General features: G+C 34.1%; 1 protein-coding gene and 1 pseudogene across 1 annotated transcript; one reads left to right on the forward strand and one right to left on the reverse strand.

Annotated features, from left to right (window-relative positions):
* The first annotated feature begins 483 nt into the window (after positions 1-483).
* LOC148627809 (uncharacterized) lies at positions 484-23,448 on the forward strand. The gene is made up of 3 exons (XM_088579439.1): positions 484-936; positions 21,436-21,939; positions 23,062-23,448. The coding sequence occupies exons 1-3, from the start codon at positions 762-764 to the stop codon at positions 23,319-23,321; spliced, it is 939 nt and encodes a 312-aa protein (XP_088435565.1). The 5' UTR covers positions 484-761; the 3' UTR covers positions 23,322-23,448.
* Positions 8,197-9,805, reverse strand: LOC148627810 (uncharacterized; annotated as a pseudogene).
* Positions 23,449-25,180: the final 1,732 nt, after the last annotated feature.

A 25,180-nucleotide genomic window follows, 5' to 3' on the forward strand; every position in this document is an offset into this window, starting at 1 on the left:
TTCACAGTGTCTGTAGTATCCTTAAGAGAAATTAATTATATAAGAAGGGCTGGCGATCTGACATGAGAAGCGCATATCTAAGGAGTTTAACATTACTTTGAGAACAAATAAGCCATATCATGAATTAGCTCTAAACTGATGAAATGTCTCTACGGACTTGGTACAGAATGTTTGTTTAGTTTTCAAAATTGTCTGAAAGCTCATTGTTGATACAGAATGCCTTTTAAGCCGATGTAGAAAAGCAATCAATCGAACGTTCAGTAAAATTACACAGTTACTATGCATAGCAGCATTTCTGGTGCTGTCAGTTGTTAGTCTGACAATAGATTATAGAGACATATGAATAATTGAAATGGCTTTCTATTTCCTTTTTCTCTGTGACATGAAAATCAAATGAACTAAAAAAAAAGTTTGTATTAGCGCTGTAAATGCTTGTCTACGCTTTATTTTAAAATTAAAATTCTACTGGAAATGGATGAACTTCCTCTGAGTGTTTTTTTTGTAAACATTTACTCCGAATCAAATTGCTTTGCTTAAAGTTTAATGTCGTGAAACCTAAGCAAGAAAAACAATAATACTCGGCTAGAATTCCAGACCCGGTGTATCACAAAACCAGACAATGCATTTATGTTGTGTCGAATGCTCTGTAAAAACACCTTTTCATGTTTATTGTGTATGGGGTACTACCATAAAGTCGCCAGGATTTAAGCCAAAACAACCTAATGTATTCTAAGTCTAAGGAGTAAGTAAAATTTTAAAAAATGCGACACAAAAGAATACAGAGACAATGCAGGGTGGAGAGTTCGGATGACACAAACAATGAGGACATACACAATAAGAAAGTAGTACCTGCAAAATTCTTTGAAGGACGGAAGAATGGAAATGAAAATATATGTCTAAAACTAGGAAACATCAGATGGAAATGCTATTATTGCCGTAAGTGATCTTTTTTTATCTATTTATAACTCAGCTTAAATAAATATGACTTGTTAATACTAACACAAACAAAAACAAACTTGTCTGTCTGACGGTCTGTGTAGGTTAAACTTCTTTGTTGGTCAACATATGTATACCATATTTGGCACGTGGAAGTATCACTATGAGACGTATGTCCTTGACCTTGGCCATAAGGTCAAAATTATAGTTTTTTTAACATGGACCCATGTCCGGGTCATACATTCTTAGTTCTTCAACATAGGCTTACAATAATGATATATGGCACATGGGTGGATCACCACGAGGCAATGTTTGGCATACATTCATGATCACTACATGACCTTGCTTCTTAACCTCAAGACTTAAAATTATAGGTTTTGTAGCGAGCACAAAGTGAGATCAAAAGAAACGTGTGAATATGTGACAAATGGTCCTAGTTATAGTCATCAGTTAAACCGGAAAGGGTTTGGTAAAGCACACAAACGGAAGAATGAAAAAAGACACTTACCGGGATCAATGAATGGAAATATATAAGCGTAAATGTTCATGATTTAAAATTAAACACGTATGCAATGCATTCCTTTCTCCTTTTTTCTACAATATATTCAAGGAAAAGCAAGGGAAATTCCACAAGTTACTTATGCATATTTATCCACTATTCTACTTGCTGTTCAAGCACCCAACCTGCCTTGGAAAAATAAATGCGACAGTATAATTCAAATCGAAGCAAAGCTTTTCTAAGATAGGAATAGTTGTGGAACCGTAGCTCTTAAGGTCCTTTCTTATTTTCCCATAGATCTATGGTCCGCAAAAAAGAAATCTTAAAAAGGACCTTAAGAACATCGGTTCTAGATAGGAAAGGCAACCATCATGATCATTCTTGGGACTTCTGTTGTCAGTTGCGTCAGCAGTTTGATTTGCATTTGCTTACGTCACGTCACATGTTATGTGTAAATTGTTGCCACCACCCGTGGAGCGGGAACTGATGTATTTCCGGACTTTGTACATACACGGTAAAACCTATGAACCACTGACGGAGCTCGCTTCTACAGGCAATGTAACTGCCTACAACATACAATAGGCATACCATATTTGGCACATTGGTGTATCACCATGAGACAATTTGTTGTGTACATTTATGATCTTTAAGTGGCCCAAACACTCGTCTTCAAGGTAAATATGGATTTGTGTAGGCATACCACATTTGGGCAAATGTGTTGCGTACGCTTATGACCTCTTTATGACTTTGACCCTGGATTCAAGTCAGCATAAAATACGTGGGTGGGTGCGCAGGGTGTCTTTCTCACAGTATTTTAGTTCCCATGGGAGATAATAATGAAAATTTCTAAACTATTAACCTTATAAAACAATAAAGGAGCCATAAACTGGCCATTTTCCAGTTATAAGCTCATTTTTCTATAGAATGTGAACAAAATAGTTCATATTTTTTCTATTTTGTACAATCTGACTATTGAAACATTACTCTCTTTCAATTTACTACACGCAAATGCCTCTCATTCAACGGCAGCATACATGTACTTCGTAAATTTCGTGTTAGCCATATGTGATCAGAGCAATTCTAATTATGAAACTGCTTATGGATTTTGCCAACTTCTATGTCCCGATTTATCACCTTTCAAATCACGAGTGCACAGAAACACTACATATAGTTCTTTGCAGTGGTATATACTGTAATTATTAGACAACTTGAATAATGAATTCGAACAAGCTTGTGTAGTTCTAGAGGGATACTAGGTATACTTTATTGTATGGGAGTATAATGTATTCGACACGTCCATGTGTCCATGTGTCCGTTATTTGTGTAATATGATAGCGCCTCAATTTGTTAACGGATTTCCTTCGCTACCACATTTTGTTAAATAATTAGCAGTAAAAGCTTGGTTGTTAATTATTAAATTGATGATTTCCAGTTTCATACACGTACAACTCGTATATCACATTGTCTCCTGTACACCATCAGATCATTATGCAAATAAGAGTTCTTTCCGTGGTTATATTTCAGTCGCACATCGGTTATCGAATAGAGTCCGGTTCTGTCGGCTTTAAAATTTATGCTACTAAATATACAATTATACATGTAATAAAAAGACAGTTTTAGGTATTAAGTGACTAACCTATATTAGCAACTGCCCAATTAAAATTAAACAGAGAATTATACTTTATATTTCATGATGTCAGTTACCGATTTTATAACACAAAGGAACGTGTTGTTATGTGTACTGGATTCCTAAACTCCACAAGAATCCATACAAACAAAGTTTCATAGCTGGATCTGCAAAATGTACCACCAAACCTCTTTCAAAACTTTTAACGTCTATACTCACAACTGTCAAAGAGGGTCTGCAGTCCTACCACAACACTTGTTACTCCCGTAGTGGTATCAATTCAATGTGGATCCTGAAAAATTCGAAATATCTTTTGGAGACAATCGGTTCAAGACTATTATCTGAATATAATAGAATTAAAACCTATGATTTTTCAACACTGTATACTTTTATTCCCAATGTTCAGTTAAAATCAAGACTTAAAAACATTCTACATCGTTGTTTTTTCCAAAAAAGATGGTACACTTAGATACAAATATATAGTTCTTGGCAGAGATACCTCATACTTTGTAAAAAATAAGTCCCAATCATCTTCCAAATATACAGAGAAAGATGTTTACAAAATGCTGGAATTTTTAATCGACAACACATTTGTCCAGTGTGGTGGACGTGTTTTTCAACAAACGGTTGGCATTCCAATGGGAACAAACTGTGCTCCTTTACTTGCTGATATGTTCCTTTACTCTTAGGAGGCTGACTTTATAGCTGATCTGATCCGAAAGAAAGAATATCGTTTGGCTAGATCCTTCAATCTCAGTTTCCGCTATATAGATGACGTATTATTTTTAAACAATCCTAATATCGGGGATTTGATACATCACATCTACCCCCAAAAAACTTGAGATAAAGGATACTACAGACACTGTGAAGTCAGCCTCATATCTTGACCTACACTTAGAAATCGATGGTAAAGGAAAACTATTGACCAAACTTTACGACAAACGTGATGACTTTTCATTCAGAATTGTCAACTTTCCTGTCATCTGTGGCAACATCCCTTCGGCACGTGCGTATGGAGTGTTCATATCACAATTCATATGTTATTCCAGAGTTTGCCGAAACTACGCAGACTTTTAGTATCGCGCTAGAACAAATAGGCTTCTGGAACAGGGTTATGTTGCTACAAGATTAAATTCATCACTACAGAAGTTTCATGGTCGTCATCATGAACTCGTGGATTGTTATGGTGTATTTTGTTCTAGCGCGATACAAAAAGTCTGCGCAGTTTCGGCAAACTCTGGCATAAGGTATGAGTTGTGATATGAACACTCCATACGCACGAGCCGAAGGGATGTTACCACAGATGAAAGAAAAGTTAACAATTTTGAATGAATTGTCATCACCTTTGTCGTGAAGTTTGGTCAATAGTTTTCCTTTACCATCGATTTCTAAGTGTAGGTCAAGATATGAGGCTGACATCACAGTGTCTGTAGTATCCTTTATCTCAAGTTCTTTGGGGGTAGATGTGATGTATCAAACCCCCGATATTAGGATTGTTTAAAAATAATACGTCATCTATATAGCGGAAACTGAGATCAAAGGATCTAGCTGAACGATATTTTTTCTTTCGGATCAGATCAGCTATAAAGTCAGCCTCATAAGAGTGAAGGAAAATGTCAGCAATTAAAGGAGCATAATTTGTTCCCATTGAAATGCAGACCGTTTGTTGAAAACACGTCCACCACATTGAACAAATATGTTGTCGATTAAAAATTCCAGCATTTTGTAAACATCTTCCTCTGTATATTTGGAAGATGATTTGGAATTATTTTTTACAAAGTATGAGGAAGGATGAAAATTTCATCTTAATTTTATCAACATTTTTACTTTGTTCGCAGCTACTGAACTTGCGACGGCGTTGTCAGTAGTTAATTTTCAAACCGAACAGTTCATTTTCAACCTTATATGAAACAGAGAATGTTTACATCTAAGGATCGACAATCAGACATATGCACAATACCAACAATTCCACTGACTGAAAAAAAAACTCAGGAGAAAGAAAGGAAGCTATATCATGAACGTATCAAAGATTGGTAGACAATAGGAACATCCCCTTAAAAACAAAAGAAAAACGAGACAAACAACGTTAACTCAATTATTTTGACCAATGACTACTTTAACTAAAACGAGTAGAGAAATACGGTTTATTCCTCGAATGCCAACATCCTTTGATCTACCGACAATTTACCTGTAAAATTTTGTTGGCGTTCAACGAATAGATGTTATTAGTTATCACAACAAAGGTGAATGTTTATCAAAACATTCATACTAATTAACAAATAGGTAAATTACTGGTGACTTATTTCAGTTCATATTTCAGATAGTTATTCCAGTTGTTAAAATCTTTTTCTTTTGCTGTTTCTTAAAAAAATCATACCTGTACATGTATAGCACAATTCTACTTCATATCAGTACTAGAATAGTTACTAAGCGCATGTATGAGGTTTTTGTTCGGTTTAATGAAATATTTGTAATTGCCACACAATGTAGAAGATCCGTTTCTGCTCTAAGTGGTTGAAGAACTATACTCTTATTCCTATAATTTGATATCACATGAAGCATAAAAAGTAGAAAAAAATATATTCATATTAATTAGTTAATACGTTAGAATAATAAAGAATGAAATAAATCATTAATATAAAGTTCAGAGTTTGAAATAATATTTATTGATATTAAATTTATGAATTTCTTTAATATTTTTGTATATAATTTATACATTATCTAAAATAAAAGTTAAAAATATATTGAAATTTTATTATATTTTTCAACTTTTTAATAATCAATTTTATTATATTCTTACATATTTTTAAAAATCTGTTGTTTTCCATATAAAAAAGGTTATCAACTTCACTAATTAATCTCAACAGTTAAATACTTATAAAAACATTTTAATTGTTATTAAAACACCTACTGTTATAATGTAAACATCTACTGAAATATTTTTGTTGGCATTCAAGCAATTGGTAACATATAATGTTGGTTTTCGAGGAAGACACCAGAAATACAGTTTGATTCAATAGATATATAGTGTTGACGGATAGTCACGACTACGGATAATTATGTAGATATGGATAACAGTCGGAGGAAATTGTGACAAGGCCCAAAATTTCAACAATATATTTTCAACAAAATTCTAAACAAAGAGGTTTAAAACTCCTTCAAGGAAAACTAGGTCTTTCGGTTTTATGCTCATATCTTTTATCTTAGAAAACAGAATTGATTAAATATGTTCTACAAGTGTGGACACAGACTGGTATTGCCCGAGGGCCAAGTACGGACGCAGACTGGTAATACCCGAATAGCAAATTTGAATTTACATACGTTTTGTCTTGAAAGAGAATTCAAGGGAACCAATACTTTGGAGGAAATCAAAAGAATGTAATTCAGGAACAAAGACCAGACCAGACCAAACAAACACAACAAAGAACATAAAGTGACTAAAATAATACAAAACAAGTAACAAAAGTAAATGAGCAACACAGACTCCACTAAAAACTGGGAGAATGGACCAGGTTCACCATTAGGGTGAATGTGTTTACATTGTCCAGAAAAATCCTCCATTTATTGATATCAATAATTGAATTATGCACATGTTGATAAATATCCATTAACAAATGTTACTAAATTTCTACTGATATCAATATATGGGGAACAAATTCCACAATGACTTGCCATAACCATAAGACAAGTCCCATAAGACAAGTCATATACATAGTACAATGCTTCTTCCTTGAAGGTGTACTTGCATGGATGTGTTGAACTTGTTATGTCATGTTAAGGATTGACCATTTCACTTTATGTAGGTTAGCTTGGGAAAATTCTGGACTCTCAGTTTTTTTTACATTAATAGAAACCAACAGTGTGGTATCTGTCAGTTACATGGATGGCCATAATTTTAAAATGATAGGGGCCCTTAAACTCAAAAAAATATGAGCCTTTCTTCAGTAGTTAATAAAATCATATCAAAATTTCATAACAGTCGACCAACAATAACTATACAGGTCATCGCACGAAAACCAAGTGAATATGGACGACAACGACACGGATGCCACCGACCAATTCGCTGCTGTTAGCACCATACCAATATACGACCGCATTTTTTTCGCGGTGACATTATTATATCAAAATATAAAATATAAATATACAGGGAAGATAAAGTAAACGTATAGAAAGGTCTGAAAAATATAGCCTAGCTGGCCGAGTGGTCTAGGGTGCTGGACTTTGTGCAGGCAGTGTTGCCATGGATGTCACAGCGGCACGAGTTCGACTCCCGCGGAGGGAACGACCAAAAATTTGCATCGCAAATTTGACAGTTCTGACATCGTTGGGAATTTTTCAGACCTTTCTATACGTTTACTTTATCTTCTCTGTATCAAGTTGATCCGATGGAGAAGTGTAGCAAATAGAGTCGTCACGTTCTGAGAAATTTTATAATATTGATTTGTTGAGACACGCATCATTAATTTGATACTCTATTCTACATAATAACACCTAAATGAAATGTCCCGTACTACCATACATCGTGTACTAAGTTACAGCCCTAGATTAATCCTACGAGGAGGAATGACCTGGCCAGCGGAAGCTATATTTTTGGTTCATTCCCATTTATCCAACTTTTTTAAAATTCTGGTAGTACAGGTAAAAAAATGAATTTGGATAAGTGGGATCAAAGGAAATTTGGAACAAGAGAAAGTTAATTAGGGCTTGGGCTAAAACAATGTCAGGAAAATTTTGTTCATAATAGGTTTATTATATTGACATTAAATTTCAATGGGTACTTTTGTATGTTTTATTATTTATTCCTATTTTTTTCTTCTTTTTCTCTTTTTTTTTGTTTTTTTTGTTTGTTTTTTGTTTGTTTTTTTTTAATTGTGATTTCTTTTATTTTGCATTTTTCATGTCTTTTCTTGTTCTATTTTTTTTTTGTAACCCACATATTTGATTTACAAAATGAAAAAAAAAAAAAACCAAAAAGATATGTAAAGCAATGATTTATTCATAAGCATTAATATTTATACATAAAACAATAAAGCACTACATATTTCTGACAGCACAATATCATTATAGCACATTAAAAGCACATTCAAATATACATAAGAAATATACATTAATAAAAAAGTCAGTATTGTCCGTGTTAACCCAACTTGAGAAGATGTGTCGCTGCACCTGTGTAGTGGAATACATGTATCTCGCCCTGTTCTAATCTGTTTCAGCTGCTGAAGTCTTGTGTCGATGTTCCGGTACTTGAGCTTTCTGATCTTTCGTTTACCTCCTGCAGCGTACTGTACCAGTTTAATTTCATTTGCAGCTTGGATCTTTTGTAGATTGCTGATGATCAAGTAAAGGTTAGGATGTGTCTTGGACAATTGGTTGTTTAGTTTGTGGTGCCAGCCTTCTATGTGGTTTGTAGTACGGGGTCCCTCTGTTGAGTAACGGTTCCATTTCTCTGGTGCCGACTCTACCCATTTTTCCGTGACATAATCATTGAAACTCGTGATTTTCGGATCATCTGTTTCGTAGTCGTCAATAGCGTGGAACTTCTTCTACTTGGTCGAGTGGTACTAACGGAACAGCTGATGCACGTCGGATGTGTTGATGGACAGCTGGGTTGTTCTTGTATGCAGTAGTAAGTCCAACTTTTTGTACCATTTTCCATATTCTTTGAGTGTAGTGACAACCTTGGATGTTCGAGTTTGGAATCACTGTCTCAGTTGTGTTCTTTGCTCCTGATTCATAGAAAATGACATCTGGGTTGAGTGGTGTGTTGTTGTCGATTGCTAGTTGTCTGACATCTGTTTGAACTGTACTGGACTTGCGTAAAAAGTTCCGTCGGCAAAGATTGTAGTTGCTTGGCTAAGGTAGTTCAGGTTTTCTGTGGTACCAAAGATGAGAATCTTGTCGTTGTCGCCATCATCAGAGAGTAAGAGGTCATGACCTGGAAGAGAAAATGAAAAAAATTAATATTTAATGTTTTAAATAGAAATGATTTTAGTATATTGTGTAATCTAAGTTGGTTCATTTGGTAGGTACAGTTATAAATGATTTAAAAATAAAAGAAAATGACCTAATATTACATATATATTCTTTTTCATTGATCTCCATGAATAAGCTTACTACAATTCACATATTTATGTTTCAATTTTTCTTGTTCATTCAGTTTTTTTTAGTTTTTAATGCTTAGAAATTGTTGTTTCTTTTATTTAAATAAATAACAAGGTCTTTATTGAATAAAAAAATAAATGTTGATTCGATGTACCAGCAGTAGTTTCTCTCCATTCATTTTGCAGGTCTATGCCTTGTCTGTTCTTTGGTTGTTGTGGGACATCTTTGTTTCTGTCTCTATACAAGGAGGATTTACAGCCAATAAAAGTTGTTATCTTTTCCACTACTTTCTGTGTGTCATCATCCCATTCTCTGGTACGTAACTGTACAATCTCATCTTCGTAGAGGGTAGGTATTGGGTTAAGACAGTTACGGACTTTTTCTTTGATGTGTGCCATGAAGAGTTTGGACTTTACATCTGCATCTGATGGTGGGTGGTTATGGTCTCTGGGTAAGCTGGTCAGTATATTGTCTCTGGTGTTCTCAGTTCCCGGGCAGTCTTTCTCTGTACATTTCCAGTAGACAAGTTCCGCATCTCGCCCCCTCTTTCTAGTCTTCACACTGTATCTGTATCCAGCAACTGATAGATAATGACCACGAGCATGTGGGATTAACTGGACTCTCACTTGAGCATTTGCCATTTTGCACTGATAACTTGCTCAATGTAGCTGAGTAACTGCTCAAAAGTGACATTTTGAGCATATTTCATTTGGCTTGGGATGCTGTCTGATTGGCTAAATGAGTTTGAAAATGTTTCATTCGCATTAAAAAAAATAATTAATTAATTTTTTCATAATTGGCAGGAATTAAAAATAATGCTTATTATAATTTGTTTTAAGTATATAAAAATTAAGATAAATAAATAAATTAATAAATAAATAGAGGTGAAATACTTTCAAAGACATGGTTAAAAATTCAAGAAATAAAGAAATTTTTTACAAGACACAAGATAAGAAACTAAGACCAAATTATTAATCAGAATATATTTATTGTTAAATTTTGTGAAGACACCTTTTAATCCCTTAAATAAACAATCCTACAGGTAAACAAAATTAAAGTTGCATAAATGGGAATACTTAATTTTCAAAAGTTGGATAAATGAAAAGACACCATATTTTTATATAGCCTAGCTGGCCTAGTGGTCAAGCGGTGTTGCCATAGATGTCACAGCGGTAGGAGTTCGAGTCCCGCAGAGGGATTGACCAAAAAATTTCATCGCAAATTTGACAGTTCTAACATCGATGGGAATTTTTCAGACCTCTCTCTCTCTCTCTCTCTCTCTCTCTCTATATATATATATATATATATATATCAAATTCAGGGTTTGGGTTTGGATATGCTCCATTTTCAATTCCCTAAAAAGCCTGTCAATTCCTTAGAACAAATTAGTAGTGTGTGATTTGCTAAGAATTTTTAGACCTATAAGGTCTTTTTTAAACAGTTCTCCAGTAAAAGAGAATAAATCTGCATAATGGAAAAATATCCCATTTACAGTCATGTACTAAACAGAAAACATTCGAAATTCGTATGAAACAAAATTACAATACCGGTATATGAAGGACTTTAAGGCTAATCCATCGATACCGGCTCACAGTTAACACTTCAAAATCAATATTTCAACTGAATCTTGTATCAAATAATTTTATCAACTTCTAAATAGTTATATACATTTGTAGCCTGCAAAATGTTTCCTGGTAAAAAAAAAACTTTTTTCCAGCTGTATAAAATATATCCAGAGGCACTGCCAGTGTCATTTGGCATCAGAACAAACATAAAGTGTATGTACATTCAGCACTTCACAACACTTTTCTTTAGAATCTCAATTTCATTTATTCCTGTAAATCGTCTTCACAATTTAACAAAGCTTCTTAATTTAACGTGCGCAGTATTAATGTCTTGATACTAAATAAATCCTTCATTCTTTTAACAGAGAAGCGATTCATCCATATTTGTCTATCTGCAAATATAAGAAAAAGAGTAGACATTTATTTTTAATACTTTACAAAAATGATCAAAAATGTTTTTTTACATTGTTGTATATCAATGCCTGCATTTACTGATTGAGTATATTTTGTTACTTGTACGTCTAAAATCATACAGTAAATTTTACTGTGTAATTCAAAATCAATGACCATTAAATATTCTAACGATAACATCATCTGACATCACTATGGCTATAAAACATTTTTTAAAAGAACATTGAATGTGCAATGTATTTTAACTTACAGTACATATGTGTACAATATCATAATACATATAGAGTAGACAATATTGAAAATCAAATCAATGGAGAAATAATACTAAGGGAGATTCTTGAGTGATACAAATACATGCACACATATATAAAAAACCTGAAAAAATAATCAACATGTTTGTCAAGTTAAGATTTTTTTCGTGTTTATACATGTATTTAAGTGTAATGATTTCAAAATCAAGTTGACCCTTTATGTACTTTTGTACATGTAGAAAACAAACTTGATTTGATAAAATTAATGCAGACTTGACGGGCCCGTCGTACTTGTACAGTTCATAGACTATTTACACACAATAACATGTACATAAATTCATAATGTGATCTAAATCGGAAATTAAACAAAAAATAGTAAGTAAACTTTAAGTGTTATAAAAGATTTTATATTGTTAACATCTTACAAAAGAGTAATATTTTCATGTACAATGTTTAAGAATGACGGTGACTATTTTTATGTACATGTACATGCAAACTTTACTTAATTTATATGAAGTCATAAACAAAAAATGGTTAAATTAAAATTCATATTAAGAGCTGTAGGTACATGCAGTCAGACATATACATATATAGCAAAACTAAAATTCGTTGGAGCTCATCGGGAATGTACTTACATGTACGTTGTACTTTTACGTGCACATAACCTCTATATGTATAATGTAGAGTCCCGAAAACTTCATATTACAGTAATGGGCAGCTAATTGGACTACCCCAACTTAACAGATTCCGCAATGCCATGTGTTTAGCAACAAAACGTCGAAAAGATCATATACATAATATATGCGTACGTGTATGGAACATAAACTCCTAAAAGATATATAAAAGGAAGGTCCTATTTAACCTTGGACCCCAAGTTTCTCCTTCAGCAAAATGTGAAGAAATATTGATCATATTCAACTTGTATTCTTAATAAAATGTAATTTGAAGAATCTACCTGCCTCCTGGACTGCTTTATGAGCATTTTTCCATTGAAAGAATATTTAACAATTTGATAAAGAAATCGATTTCAGAACTGCTTTTGAAAACCCAAAATCCAAACCTCATATTATTTGTAAATATATAGACTAATCCTACAATGTAAGAGGTTGGAATTCCGTTCCTACATACCCCTACCCAAGTCAGAAAATAGCTTGCCAGTCAACCTCTAACAACTGCTGGAGTAATAAATAGACCATCTGTTTGGGCCTAAAAATGTTTACGTCATCCTACCGACAAAACCTCAGACCACCTACCAAAATGTGATTTTGAAATAAACAAAATTAAAAAGTCTGCCGATTGTCTCTCCGAAAAAAAAAGAAGAATATAAAGCCAAAGATGTTTTTTCTATCCTAGATGGAAAAACAAAGAGTTAGAAATACTGGTTGTTTATATTTAGAATCGATTGTAAATACACATGTGAGTGAGCTCTTGGTCGTTGATAATCCTTTTTGGGATACGACCGTGGACTAAGTCTATTACATATTTAGTCTTAGCATATTTGGTTTTCATTGTATCCTTAGTTTGGTGTCATTGAAGATTTCTCACCAATTGACTGGCATGCACCAATAAGTTGACTTACTTATCTGTCTTACATGCACTGGAAAGTGTTGATTTAATCCCAAAAAAGTATTTTGTTTGGTCAAAGATTCAGCAAATGCCGTACAGCATGCAGATCACAAATTGGATCACTAGGTCACGGATCGACATTAAATGACGTGATAATGCATTTAATGAATTTAATGAATGAACTTGGTCACATGACAACTAATTTTCCCGAATACACCATGACCCACATTCACAGGTTTGACTATACCCGGAGACTGTGTAAATGCCTCCATGCTTTACACCGTCCGTGAGAGACCAAAATGATAGCCAAGGGCGTTAAGGAACACCTCAATCCATCATGTTTACAAATACCAAATATGAGTGCAACCGGATCTAATGGTATTGAGTATGTACGTTAGCACGAAAACTAAACCAAGTATAGGAACATTCAGCTGATGGCCAGCGTCACTCATATCGTGCAAATGATTGGCTAACACTGTGTTACAAACGATTTTTCGGGATTTTAGTGAATATAACCACAAATCAGTCAAATTATCTGGTAGAAACAACGATGTTCTACCTTTACAATGCACGAAATGAAGGGTGTATCGGATATACGGAAAGTGCTATCTTTTTCAACTTTATTGTTATAGTGTTATTTTAAATAGCTTCATTTTTTACTAATTTTACGTAAAATAAAATGTCCGCCCGACTCTGCATGTACTCGATTGAGAATTACAACGTCACTTTAAGGTAGGCAAGCGATGTTTTTGCGGTCGTAGTTTTTTATTTATTTAACTAACTATTGAAATTGTACGTTTTTGTGGATTTTTTCTTTAGTTGGTTCACACCCGGATTCACATAGCCGATCAAGTTCGGTGATTAAATATCCATCGGTCGAGACACTGGTCTTGCTCTGTCTGAGTCGAGAAAACATCGATGTGAACATGAACGGAGGAATCGTGTAATTGTGATGAACAGATAGAACATGATCGGAGCTCAAAGGCCCCGGCTTCTCGATCTGTTGCAAGATAAACTCTATCAATACCCGATCATTAACCGATCAATAGATCATTCCACTTTTTAAACGTCTCTCACTCGACATTTCTTATACCTTTACTCGACTTTAACTTCTTACGAGGACACGCGACCTCTACTTCAAAGCATAAGTGGTTTCGCAGAAGAAAATATTGCCAATTTTATGCTGTATCTTTTTTTGTTCTCCGTATCCTGCCTAGAAGCCTATACCCCTGGCTGCATTTACAATTTTATTCCCTTCTATGCTTGCAAATTTTATTTCTTCATATTACAAATAATTCTTTGTGCGATATTGTCTAATATTCTAGTATTTTTTATCGTTACGAACGTGCTCACAGAAAAATGTTATTACCTTAGGTACATCACACAATAAAATATTAATATCAACATGTCACGATCAGACACTTACGATTATGTTTTGTTCTTTTGTTGTTGTTTTTTTGTTTTGTTTTGTTTTTTTAATACATTCACAGGGAATGTTTATTGCTCGTTTTATGTTTGTGCTTGTTTTGTTTTGTTTTTTGTTTTTTTTTGTTTTTTTTTTAATGCCATCAAAGATATTATTACTTTTCTGTCACACCAAAACAGATACATTGTATCCTTGCGAAGGAAAGCATAAACACCTATTTTTTCATATAAACACGGCTAATTAATTCTACCTAGTCGTGTTTTATTTGCATGATTAATGAGCCAATGTCAGTATTGAGCTACTTAAAATCAGACTTGTTAACAAACACTTCATAACTTAATATTGAATTATGGAAATACTGTGGTGTTTAATTATTTTACATTCTAGTCTATTTCATGAATTTTTTGGTGAGTATTATTCTCTCTAACGAAAAAAAAAATTGATAAGATATTTTTTTTCAATTAAACGAGAGATTATTTCTGATTATGAAACACAATATGCAAAGATATAAACGGTCAGTCATACAAGCACATCCAGACTTATTAGAGAAAAGATGACAGATTGGGTATTATTTAAAAATAAAGATACGGAAATTTATAAATTAGCCAAACTAAGATGACAGATTGGGTATTATTTAAAAATAAAGATACGGAAATTTATAAATTAGCCAAACTAAATTTTTATTGGCATAAAGTCATAAACAAAAAATTGTTTAATTAAAAATCATTTTAAGAGTTGTCAGTACATGCAGTCTCAGACTAACATGTACATATATAGCAAAATAAAAATCGTTGGAGCTCCTCGGGAATCTACTTACATGTACACTGTACTTTGACGTGTACATAATGTCTATAGGTATGATGTAGAGTCCCCGAAACTTCATGTTACAGTAATAGGCATCTAATTGGACTACCCCAACTCAAAAGATTCCTCAATGCCATGTGTTTTGCAACAAAATAGCGTGCCAGACAACCTCTAGAACTCCTGGAGTAATAAATAAACCGTGTCAGACAACCTCTAGCACTCCTGGAGTAATAAATAGACCGTCCTATTAAGCCTGAAAAAACGTTATGATTCCGGTCACCCTACCTCCTTCAGACTTCTTATCCAAAAATTTTTATTTGTTATTTAAAAAAAATAATTATAAAATCTGCCGATTGTCTTTCAGAAAAAAAGTAGAAAACAAAGCCATAAATGATTTTTTTCAATCCTAGATGGAAAAACAAAGAGAAATATTCGTTGTTTATATTTAGATTCGATTGTAAACACACATACCGTGAGTACGCTCTTGGTTGTGGATAATGCCTTTTGGGATTCGGCACTTGAATTAAATATTTTTTGTTTTGACCACCACCGTCAAAACAAAAAAAAAATATCTCAAGCGCCGAATCCCATAAGGGATTAGGCCGTAGACTAAATCTATTAGTTTTTGCATATTTGGTTCATTGTATTATAAGTTTAGTGTCACTATGACTTATTGGATTAAAAAAAATAAATAAAAATGAATCCCCATCTACCGACCGTACAACATTTTAGAATGGTGATCGGAAACATAACATTATTTTTTCGGCCTTTGAGATTTCTCATCAATTGACTGGCGTGCACCATTAAGTTGACCTACCTTTCTGTCTTACATGCACATGGAAGTGTTAATTTTATACAAAAAAGTATTTTGTTGGGTCAGAGATTCAGCAAATGCTGTAGGCTGTACAATATTCAGAGCACATATTACGAATTGGATCACTAGGTCACTGATCGACATTAAATTACGTGATAATGCATTTAATGAATTTAACGAATGAATGTGGTCACTTGACAACTAAATTCCCCGAATACACCATGACCCACATTCACGGGTATGACTATGTCCGGGGACTGTGTATAACACCGTCCGCGAGAGACCCCAAATGATAGCCAAGGGGTTAAGAAACCCCTTCTGCCCGTCATGTATTACAAATACCAGATATGAGTGCAAACCGGATCTAACAGTATTGAGTATATATGTTAGCACGAAAATGAAAATTAAACCAAGTGAAGGAACAGTCAGCTGATGGTCGGCGTCACTCATATCGTGCAAATGATTGGCTAACACTGTATTACGAAAGATTTTTTGGGGGATTTTAGTGGGTTATTTCCACAAAGACAGTTGAATTATCTGCTCAAAGCAACGATGTCTTAGCTTGATAATGCACGAAATGAAAGGTGTAACGGATATACGGAAAGAGCTATCGTTTTCAACTTTATTGTTATAGTGTTATATAACAATCTCTTGACTTCTCGAGCATAAATAATTTATTAAGTACAACCATTAAAATAACTTACATTATGCAAATCCACACAAACTCAATTGATATGAACGAACAATTGCTGGATGCATTTATTCCGTCTGTAGTATTGACTCTGTATAACTCACCAGTTTTTAATGTTTTTAAATTTCTATTCAAATATATGACGTCTCAATAGAAAAAAATATTTTCTATAATTATCATGATTATTCTATAATGTTTTGGGGCGTTTAAGGGTATAGGAGAGTTCACCAATCTCACTAGTGATGTCATATTCACTAATTTGCACATCATTAAGTGTCAGATTGGTTGGCAAATAAAAAACTAAATAAACAATTAACAATTTCATGATTAGATTACCAATTTTCAAAACTTCATAACTTTGTTATTTTATATCCAATTTCGGCTCTGTAAAATAAAATATTTCATTTAGGTAAAATATTCATATTTTGTATGTGAATTTATAACTTGAAAAATAAATTTGAAATGATATTTATATGTAAACCTCCATTTTCATATAAAATTATTTTTAAAATTTAATGCTCATATAATCTAATTACTGAATATTAAAAAAATATCATTGGATAAAAAGAGCTTCATTTGCAGTGTAGGGAACCAAAAGAATTTTCAATTATCTTGAAAAAGTCATGATCATTTAAAGTTTATGCCCCATGCCACTCAATGAATTTTTTGCCAACCAAAACCAAATCACAGGTAAGTGATGACATCACCAAGAAATCTCCTATTCTTGGGTGTTCTGAGGTATTCTTGAGTATTATGGGTTATTCTTGAGTATTCTGGGGGTATTCTTGGGCATTCCGTCTGAACACCGCAAAGACCGGTCTTGGTGCACTTAGATCAATAAGATGACATTTTTCTCAAAGAAGTACCACCACTGAAATAGGTACCTAAAATGCATATATTGCACTGAATTGTATATAAAAATAGTCATTGAGTAGTTAGGTATTTAGTCTTTTGTGCTCGGTCTTTTGTGCAAAGGTTTTCTGGCACGTGCCTGCAATCGTGTAACAGAACCTGTGTTTCAATCATTGGTTACCATGGATATATATATATAATAAGTAATTAAGAATGGGATTTATTAGTGATTGTTAAGTTAAGCTTTTTTTGGTTTTTGTTTTTTTAGTGTTTTTTGTTGATTTTTTCCTATAGAGAGGAAATCGAATCACTGATTTTTTGAAAATGATAAAAAAAAAATAAATAAATAATAATAAACCATTAAAACATTTATGACAGAGTTTGGGCTTGTTTATTACAGTATTGTACGTGCAGTCCCCGGTGATCTTTTCTGTGGTATATTTGCATGATGTTTTTGCTTTGATAATATTTTTGTGCAAATCTGGTAAGTTAGCACTTTGACTGGTTTTTACCTTATCTTGATTGCACAGCATTTTTGGAGGTATTACTATCAGATATTTTAAAAAAATGCTCAGCATGTTTAAAACACCAGCTTTGGTGTGTAAAAATGTGTCTCCAAAATAGAACAAATAGTTGGTAGTTTTCAGTTCCAATCAATGATCGTTTCTGGTCTACAAAATGGATTCTTACAATGTCGATGGGGCATCGTACAAATGAGGTCACCTTAAGCACATTTTTAACTTCGTCAACCATACAGCAAGCGTCGAGTATCGTATTGTTATTGTTTAGTTTTCGATTTTTTGTTTGAGGGGACAAACATCACGGTCGACTTCATCTCTAGTACTTATTCCTGTCCGTAACTTGACTTACTTGACTTATGCTTGTTTACTCCTGCACAGAATATAGGCCACTGACAATCTGTCATCATCTGACCCTGTTCTGGACATGCTGCACCATGGACGGCCAACTGTAGCCTGCTGATCTTCTCATCTTCGACAGATCTTCTCCAACCATTTCTTCGTCGTCGTTTTTTTCTCCAGTTGATTCCAACGAAGTGCCTGTCTCGTTATGTTTCATGGATCCTTTCGCAATTGGTGTCGTATCCAGGTCTACTTTCTTTTGTTGATCTGCATCGGAGGAGGTAGTTGGTGTGTTGTTTCCCGGAGATTCTTGTTGGTAATGCGATTGGGTCAGTAGATGTTTAAAATCCCGTGAAAGCCTCTGTTGATGAATGGTTGGATGGTATTGTCTGATGCTACTGTTGTTCGCCAGATTTCTGATCCGTATAAGAGAACAGCTTTTACGTTTGGGTAGAATATCTTGATGTTGGTGTTTTTGCTGATCTCTCTAGCGTTCGATTCTTGTTTCAAGAGGTTAAATGCATATTCTTACTTTGATATCATTATCTGTACCGCCTATGGTGTTGACATTACCGTCAAGGTAAGTGAACTCTGACTTCTACTTCTTCAATATTTCCGCCATCTAGCTTTATTGGGTCGGTGGCGTTGGTGTTGATCTGCATTGCCTTTGTTTTTTTCCTGTTTATTTTAAGACCGATCTTGGCAACTGTTTCTTCAAGTATTGGTGTTTTTTTCCTGCATGTGGCTTTGTTTTGTGTGATAGTAGGGCCAAATCGTCGGCAAAGTCAAGATCGTCGAGCTGGTCCAGAAGGGACCATTGGATTCCATTCCTTCTGTTGTTAGTACGTTCTTTCATGATGCAGTCAATTGCGAACAAGAACAAGAAAGGTGAAAGGACACATCCCTGACGAACTCCTGTCTGGACTGGAAACTTTTCTGTTACATCTCCTTTACAGACGACAGACGACAGACACAAATTGATGTTTATGTATTTATGATATAGATGGCAGTGAATTATAGAATGTTCCCTGTGTAATGAATTTCTAAATTTTACATGTGAAATATAGCTTTCGCTCTCGGACTTTCTCCCGCTAAAATACAAATGAATTTAAAATTTCTTTGAAAATAGGTTATCAATTGGTTATCGTGAATAACCAAAATATAATACTTTGAGATTTAACTCGTTAAATCTAGAGGTTCTTTGGCCTTAGTGATCATAATTCAGTTATTCACTCTATTCAATCAATCATCATATTTATTTTTTATGGGAAGAACTATGAAACTAAAAGTAAGAACAGACTAAAAGTAAAAAATCATTAAACTCTCTTGTTGTAATCTTCTTGAGCGAAAAAAAACGATGCTTATTTACGATTTAAAATAACATATATATCTTCTGTAGTCTCAAAAAGTTTTAATACTAAATGAAAATCGGCTGACCACATGGCTGATTTTAAATAGAAAAAGAGCGAAATTGCGAAAAGCGAATATCAGACTTTCTCAAATGTATTTATGTTTTTTTTTATTGACGAAAATACATGCATTTATCTTTATTGTTCAAGTTGAATCAAATTTTCAATGGTTTTCATTTTTATAACACTCTCGCATCCATGCATGGTGTAATTTCAAATAATAATTAGATAAAACACAGAACACAACTTCAAATTCCGTTAATAATCAAAAACATCTGCACTTAACCGGCATGGAATCAACAACCTGTAGGCATCAAAGAGTCCAGGTCACGGTCTGTTACCTACGTAATTGCTATCACGTGCCGGGAAAACTTGGCGCAAAAGACCAAATGACGATTTTATGACTTTTTGTAATTAACTTAGTGCATAACATGCAGTTTTACACGCCCTTCCCACTGGTAGTACTTTTACTTGGGAACGGTGTCTTATTGGACTTAGTGCACTTATATCGATCTTTGTGTTGTTTAGACGGACTCATTTTTGGGTATTTCTATGGACATATGAAGAGTGTATGAACGCACTTCTATGATTTCATAAAAGGAAAAGAATAGACATTATAATGTATACATCTTTAGACACAGATTAGGATTTAGGGAATTAAACACTATCATAGAACTATTCGCATCCGTGAATGCTTATGTACTACTTTCTGACCGCCAATGATATGTCCGTCAACTACATGATTATTATTTACCAAATCACCCGGCAGACTTCGTCACATAAACTAATCCTTGTATTCTAACAGAAGTGGCTCGAATAAAAGCCTTTTTAAGTGGTTACAGATTATAACCACGTTAACGACATTTGTGTGGCCTATAATACTCGTGGCATTCCATTGATTGATTGATTGTTGGGGTTGAACGCCCGAGCAGCAATATTTTAGCTATATTCAGGCGATGAACATGAAAGGAATGATAAAATGAACATGAAATGATGATGATGAAATTTAAAAAGGGATGGGACACAAGGAGAATCGGGTCGACAAATTTTGATTGCCACAAGATAAAAGGGAGGGATGGTAGGGTCGGGCAATTTAGCGGAGCGCAAAGGTTCCTACTTCTATCGAATATAAAGCAGGGTTCTATAACGTGCGAGGGACGTGGCATCTTTCCCAACACGGTGCACCACTATGGTTTCGATCAAGTTTTTCGTATTATAGCCTGACAACCCCAGCATGTAACATGCCAGGGATACTCCATTCCACCACCTGGGGCACACATCCCAGTTGTTCTGGGCAGAGCGCCTAGCCCCCCCCGGCTAAGTTTCTGAGCACTATTTAGTCGTCTTTTACGACAAACTTAGCGCTGCTGCAGGCATATTCTTTTGACACCCGGACCTGCACGGGGCCGTGTCATTCGAATATCAATGATTATTTCATATCATCTGAAGCTATTCTAATTAGTTAAAACATGCATAAATGACAAGAGAGCTTTATCATGCGCGTGGCATTATCGTCATTATAATGCCTTCTACAGATTCAGATTCGTCAATGAAATAAACACATTATAGTTGCTTATGTAGTGGACATTATCAATTGTATCAATTGTTTGGTTTAATTGCAGCGTCATACCAATTTGATATATCCTTGTCAACAGAATATATTCGCGATTGGCCAGTTCCTCGTAGGCAATACTATTTGTCGGACTTGAACGCTTTTTCTCCACACAACGGATTTATCAGATTCGGCATTCACGGTTCACCAGGAGCCCGCCTTACAATGGAATCCGCTCACAAGACAGAAGCACGCCAGACTACATACTACTATATATTTATTGGAACCTTTGGAAACACAAAATCATTAATTTTGTTGGTCAATGATACTGTTTCTAAACGTGACTATTTTGCTAAACATAGGAAAGCAATGGTCGATGGTGCACCTCTTTCGAAATCGGAGTGGAGATATTTTTGGGTGAGCTGGTGTGACGGCACAATCCAAGTTGGCAAAGGCATAGAGTTCAATAAGAACTTGATCATGTCGTGGACCAATCCATGTCCATTCAAAGTAGTTGATATTGGAATAACTAATGGCCGTGACGCTGCATTGAATTGGCGATTTCAGTCCACTAGTAAGTTATTATAACAATATTTGTTCGCAATACTTTAATTTGTATTTTCAAATCGGAATATTTTGATTATTACATAAAGTATATGTCATTATTATATAGATAGCAGTGTTATATCGAATGTTCCCAGTGAATTCACAGTGTGAAATAAATTCGGTAATTTCACTCTCGGACTTTCTCCCGCCAAAACGTCACAACTTTGAAATCATTCCGCCGTTCACAAAATTTTTCATTTTTCATTTTCATTTTGGTTATTCACTCCTTCCAATTAATTTATTCTATTATTCTTGTATTCCCTCAAATGTAAAAGTTAATCTTTTTGTACTATCATATTATTTGATAGATTACAACTTCAGGCTATGATATTTTATCGATTATAGAGCATATGACACTGTACTTTTTATGTCATTCATACTTTGAAATATTGATGATTTTTTTAAAACTCGATAAACCTACGGTCTGATAAAGCATCTTAATATACAAGCGCAATTATTCACAAGTCTACTTCAGAATTGGGGTTTCCCCATTCCACTGAATTCTAAAAATACATCCGGGGAAAATTTCTCTAAATCGAATATAAAATTGCTAAAATAAACCCTGAAACTTTTAAATTTTGAAACAAAACCCATCATGTCATACCCCTAAGCTCAATAAGGGGGTATTTTTCAATTTTCAGTAGCCAACCTTAAGTGCGTTTAAAATAAGCCTGCCAGCTCCCGGATTCATAACTTTGGTTTCATATTATTTGTACTTTTTTTCAAGAGAATATTTTTATCTACCAATCGTACACATTTTTCTCCTCGTTTTAATGTTTGGTAATTTTTTTTGAATACCGAGGAGAAATAATAACGATATTGTAACTGACAAACCATCTGAAATAACCGCGTGACCTATTGCCATCATTAGACAATATATGTAATTATTTTTAAATTGTCCACAATCTGTCCTGTTCTCATTCGTGAAAACTTTTTCTTATCAATATTAATCAAAAACTGAGTGTTAAAAATCATATCAAAACTTTTGAAGTAGAGGTCGCACTACTTATCCTCAAGAAAGGAGTGATTTTCTATCCATTTTAAAAATCTCATGTTCAACGTTTTATCTTGTGTCCTTGCTTCACTTCAGCAGTAAAACTAGCCAACGAAGAAGTGTGCCCTCTTAAGAACAACCAATGTAATTTGTTTTCAAGAACACCAAGATGTCCGATTTTCAGGATATTGCTGTCAACTCATGAAAAACGCTCCGACTGTGCATTGCTGTGTAGTGATGACGTCAGTTGCTGGGCGTTTAGTCACGACAATGTAAGTGGAAAGTGTGATCTGCTGTCTGGAGAAGTTGAACAAACCACAACTATGTCAACTGTCTTCTTGAAACGACAAATATAATGCATTCGTTGCTGAATTTTTAAATGAAGTTTATATTATTCTCCTTCACAGAACATAAGAAAAAAAACAATTATGTGGTATGATAGAATAGTCTATTGCATCTAGAAGTGAGGCAATTACATTTTTTGAACTATGTATTGCGTATTTGTTCACATACTACTATAACAAATGTAGTACGAAAGATGCAACAGTTGTAAAACTGCGATATTTTAATACATGACTTATCTTTTGTCTAAGAATAAAGAATGTCATCGTCTCCTGTTATCATTTCTGGACTTAGTGTCCTAGATTGCATAAAAGTGCTTCTGAAAGGAGCTAAAAGTAATGGTAAAAGAATTAAGGATTTGAAATACAATTTGTCCCTACAAACTGCAAAAAGGGGCTTTCAAGTTTTCGATTTTCCCCTAATCTCACAAATGAGCAGACAACATGGATGCAAAGACTGTCAACTCCGTCGTTTCTTGGTCAGTTGTTTTTATTTATAGTTTAAGTTAGTTCTCGTTGACGGAACTCTTCGTTTCATTTGGCTAACTCTCCAACCATTTAGCTGTAGTTTCCCGAATCACTCGTGATTAACTTGAATGATATGTGTGTATGGTGCTATATGTGTGTATCAAGATAAAGAAGTTTGACGTAGCGTACGATGTTGGTGTCATTTTTGGTAACGTCGAAAGCGGCAAAGTTTGACGTCTTTTTTGTATTGCGACGTACATTGTTCTATAATTGTTACATGTAAAAAGAAGTGTGCTTATTTATTTTTTTTTACATAAAATAACACACACGACATGTTTTATTATTTAATTATCCGATTCAATATTGATTTTTCTTACGTTTTGGTCAATTGAAATGATCAGATTACATCCTGATATCGTAAATAGTTTGGCATCAACCATTTAAAAATGATTTTGAAGGAAATTTGATCCCATGAGAAAAATGTTAGGAATCATGAAAACGAATTTCGTGATGCGCTAAAATAAGTAAAACACCCTCACTAAAACAGAAAGCAACAAATCTACAAGCAAAAAAGTCAGTAGCACCCCCCCCCCCCGAAAATCATATTGTGGAAGCGTATAAAGTGGATCTTTCCTATTTGGTTTTATATCTCTAATGTAGATGTATGTTGATTATTCCGAATACATGTACTCGTTTCGTAATTTTATAAGGTCTGTTGCTAAACATTTAGAGACAACAAAAACCTTGACAAATCTCTCTCTTTGAGAAAATTTGAGAGCGAAATCTCCCGTTTTTATTATACGACGAAAAAACTTGCGGTCGTATAATGTTATGGCGCAGTCGTCGTCCGCGTCGTCGTTGTGGTTGACGAATTGTTCTGAATTGTTGATATGATTTTTCCTATTTAATTTGGACTTAGTTGCCCCTGCCGCTTTAGGAAAAGGGGCCAAAAAGGGTAAAAATACGTATTTTATTAAAACCCATCTAGATTGTTTTTTTCGATTTTAAATATTCTGTTTTTAATATGTTCTTTATTTAATTCGACTAGACAAATGTACAGCAGATTTTATGTGTTTTGTTATAGGGGGTCAAAGTTGGACAACGCCTAAAAACATTTTCATACTTTTTTTCGTCCGATTTTGAAGTTTTTTATTTCATTGGATTCTTCATTGGATTCCTCGTTAATAATCCTGCCTCAATTTTTCAATCAGATTTCGGATGTCTCTTACGGTTTTCGAGTTATAAGGGGTCAAAAAGGCCACAACAGAATAACTCATTTTTTGTTTTGTTTTTTTTCGTCCGATTTGAAAAAAAAGTTAAAAAAAATATGTTTGCAATATTTGTACAGCTTATTATATCTTATATCTAAAATAATTGTAAAGATGTAGTTAGACGACCATGAATAC

Source organism: Perna viridis, chromosome 1 (assembly GCF_037379345.1).
Source record: "Perna viridis isolate PV_CMFRI_1.1 ecotype Kerala chromosome 1, ASM3737934v1, whole genome shotgun sequence".
Taxonomy (NCBI): domain Eukaryota; kingdom Metazoa; phylum Mollusca; class Bivalvia; order Mytilida; family Mytilidae; genus Perna; species Perna viridis.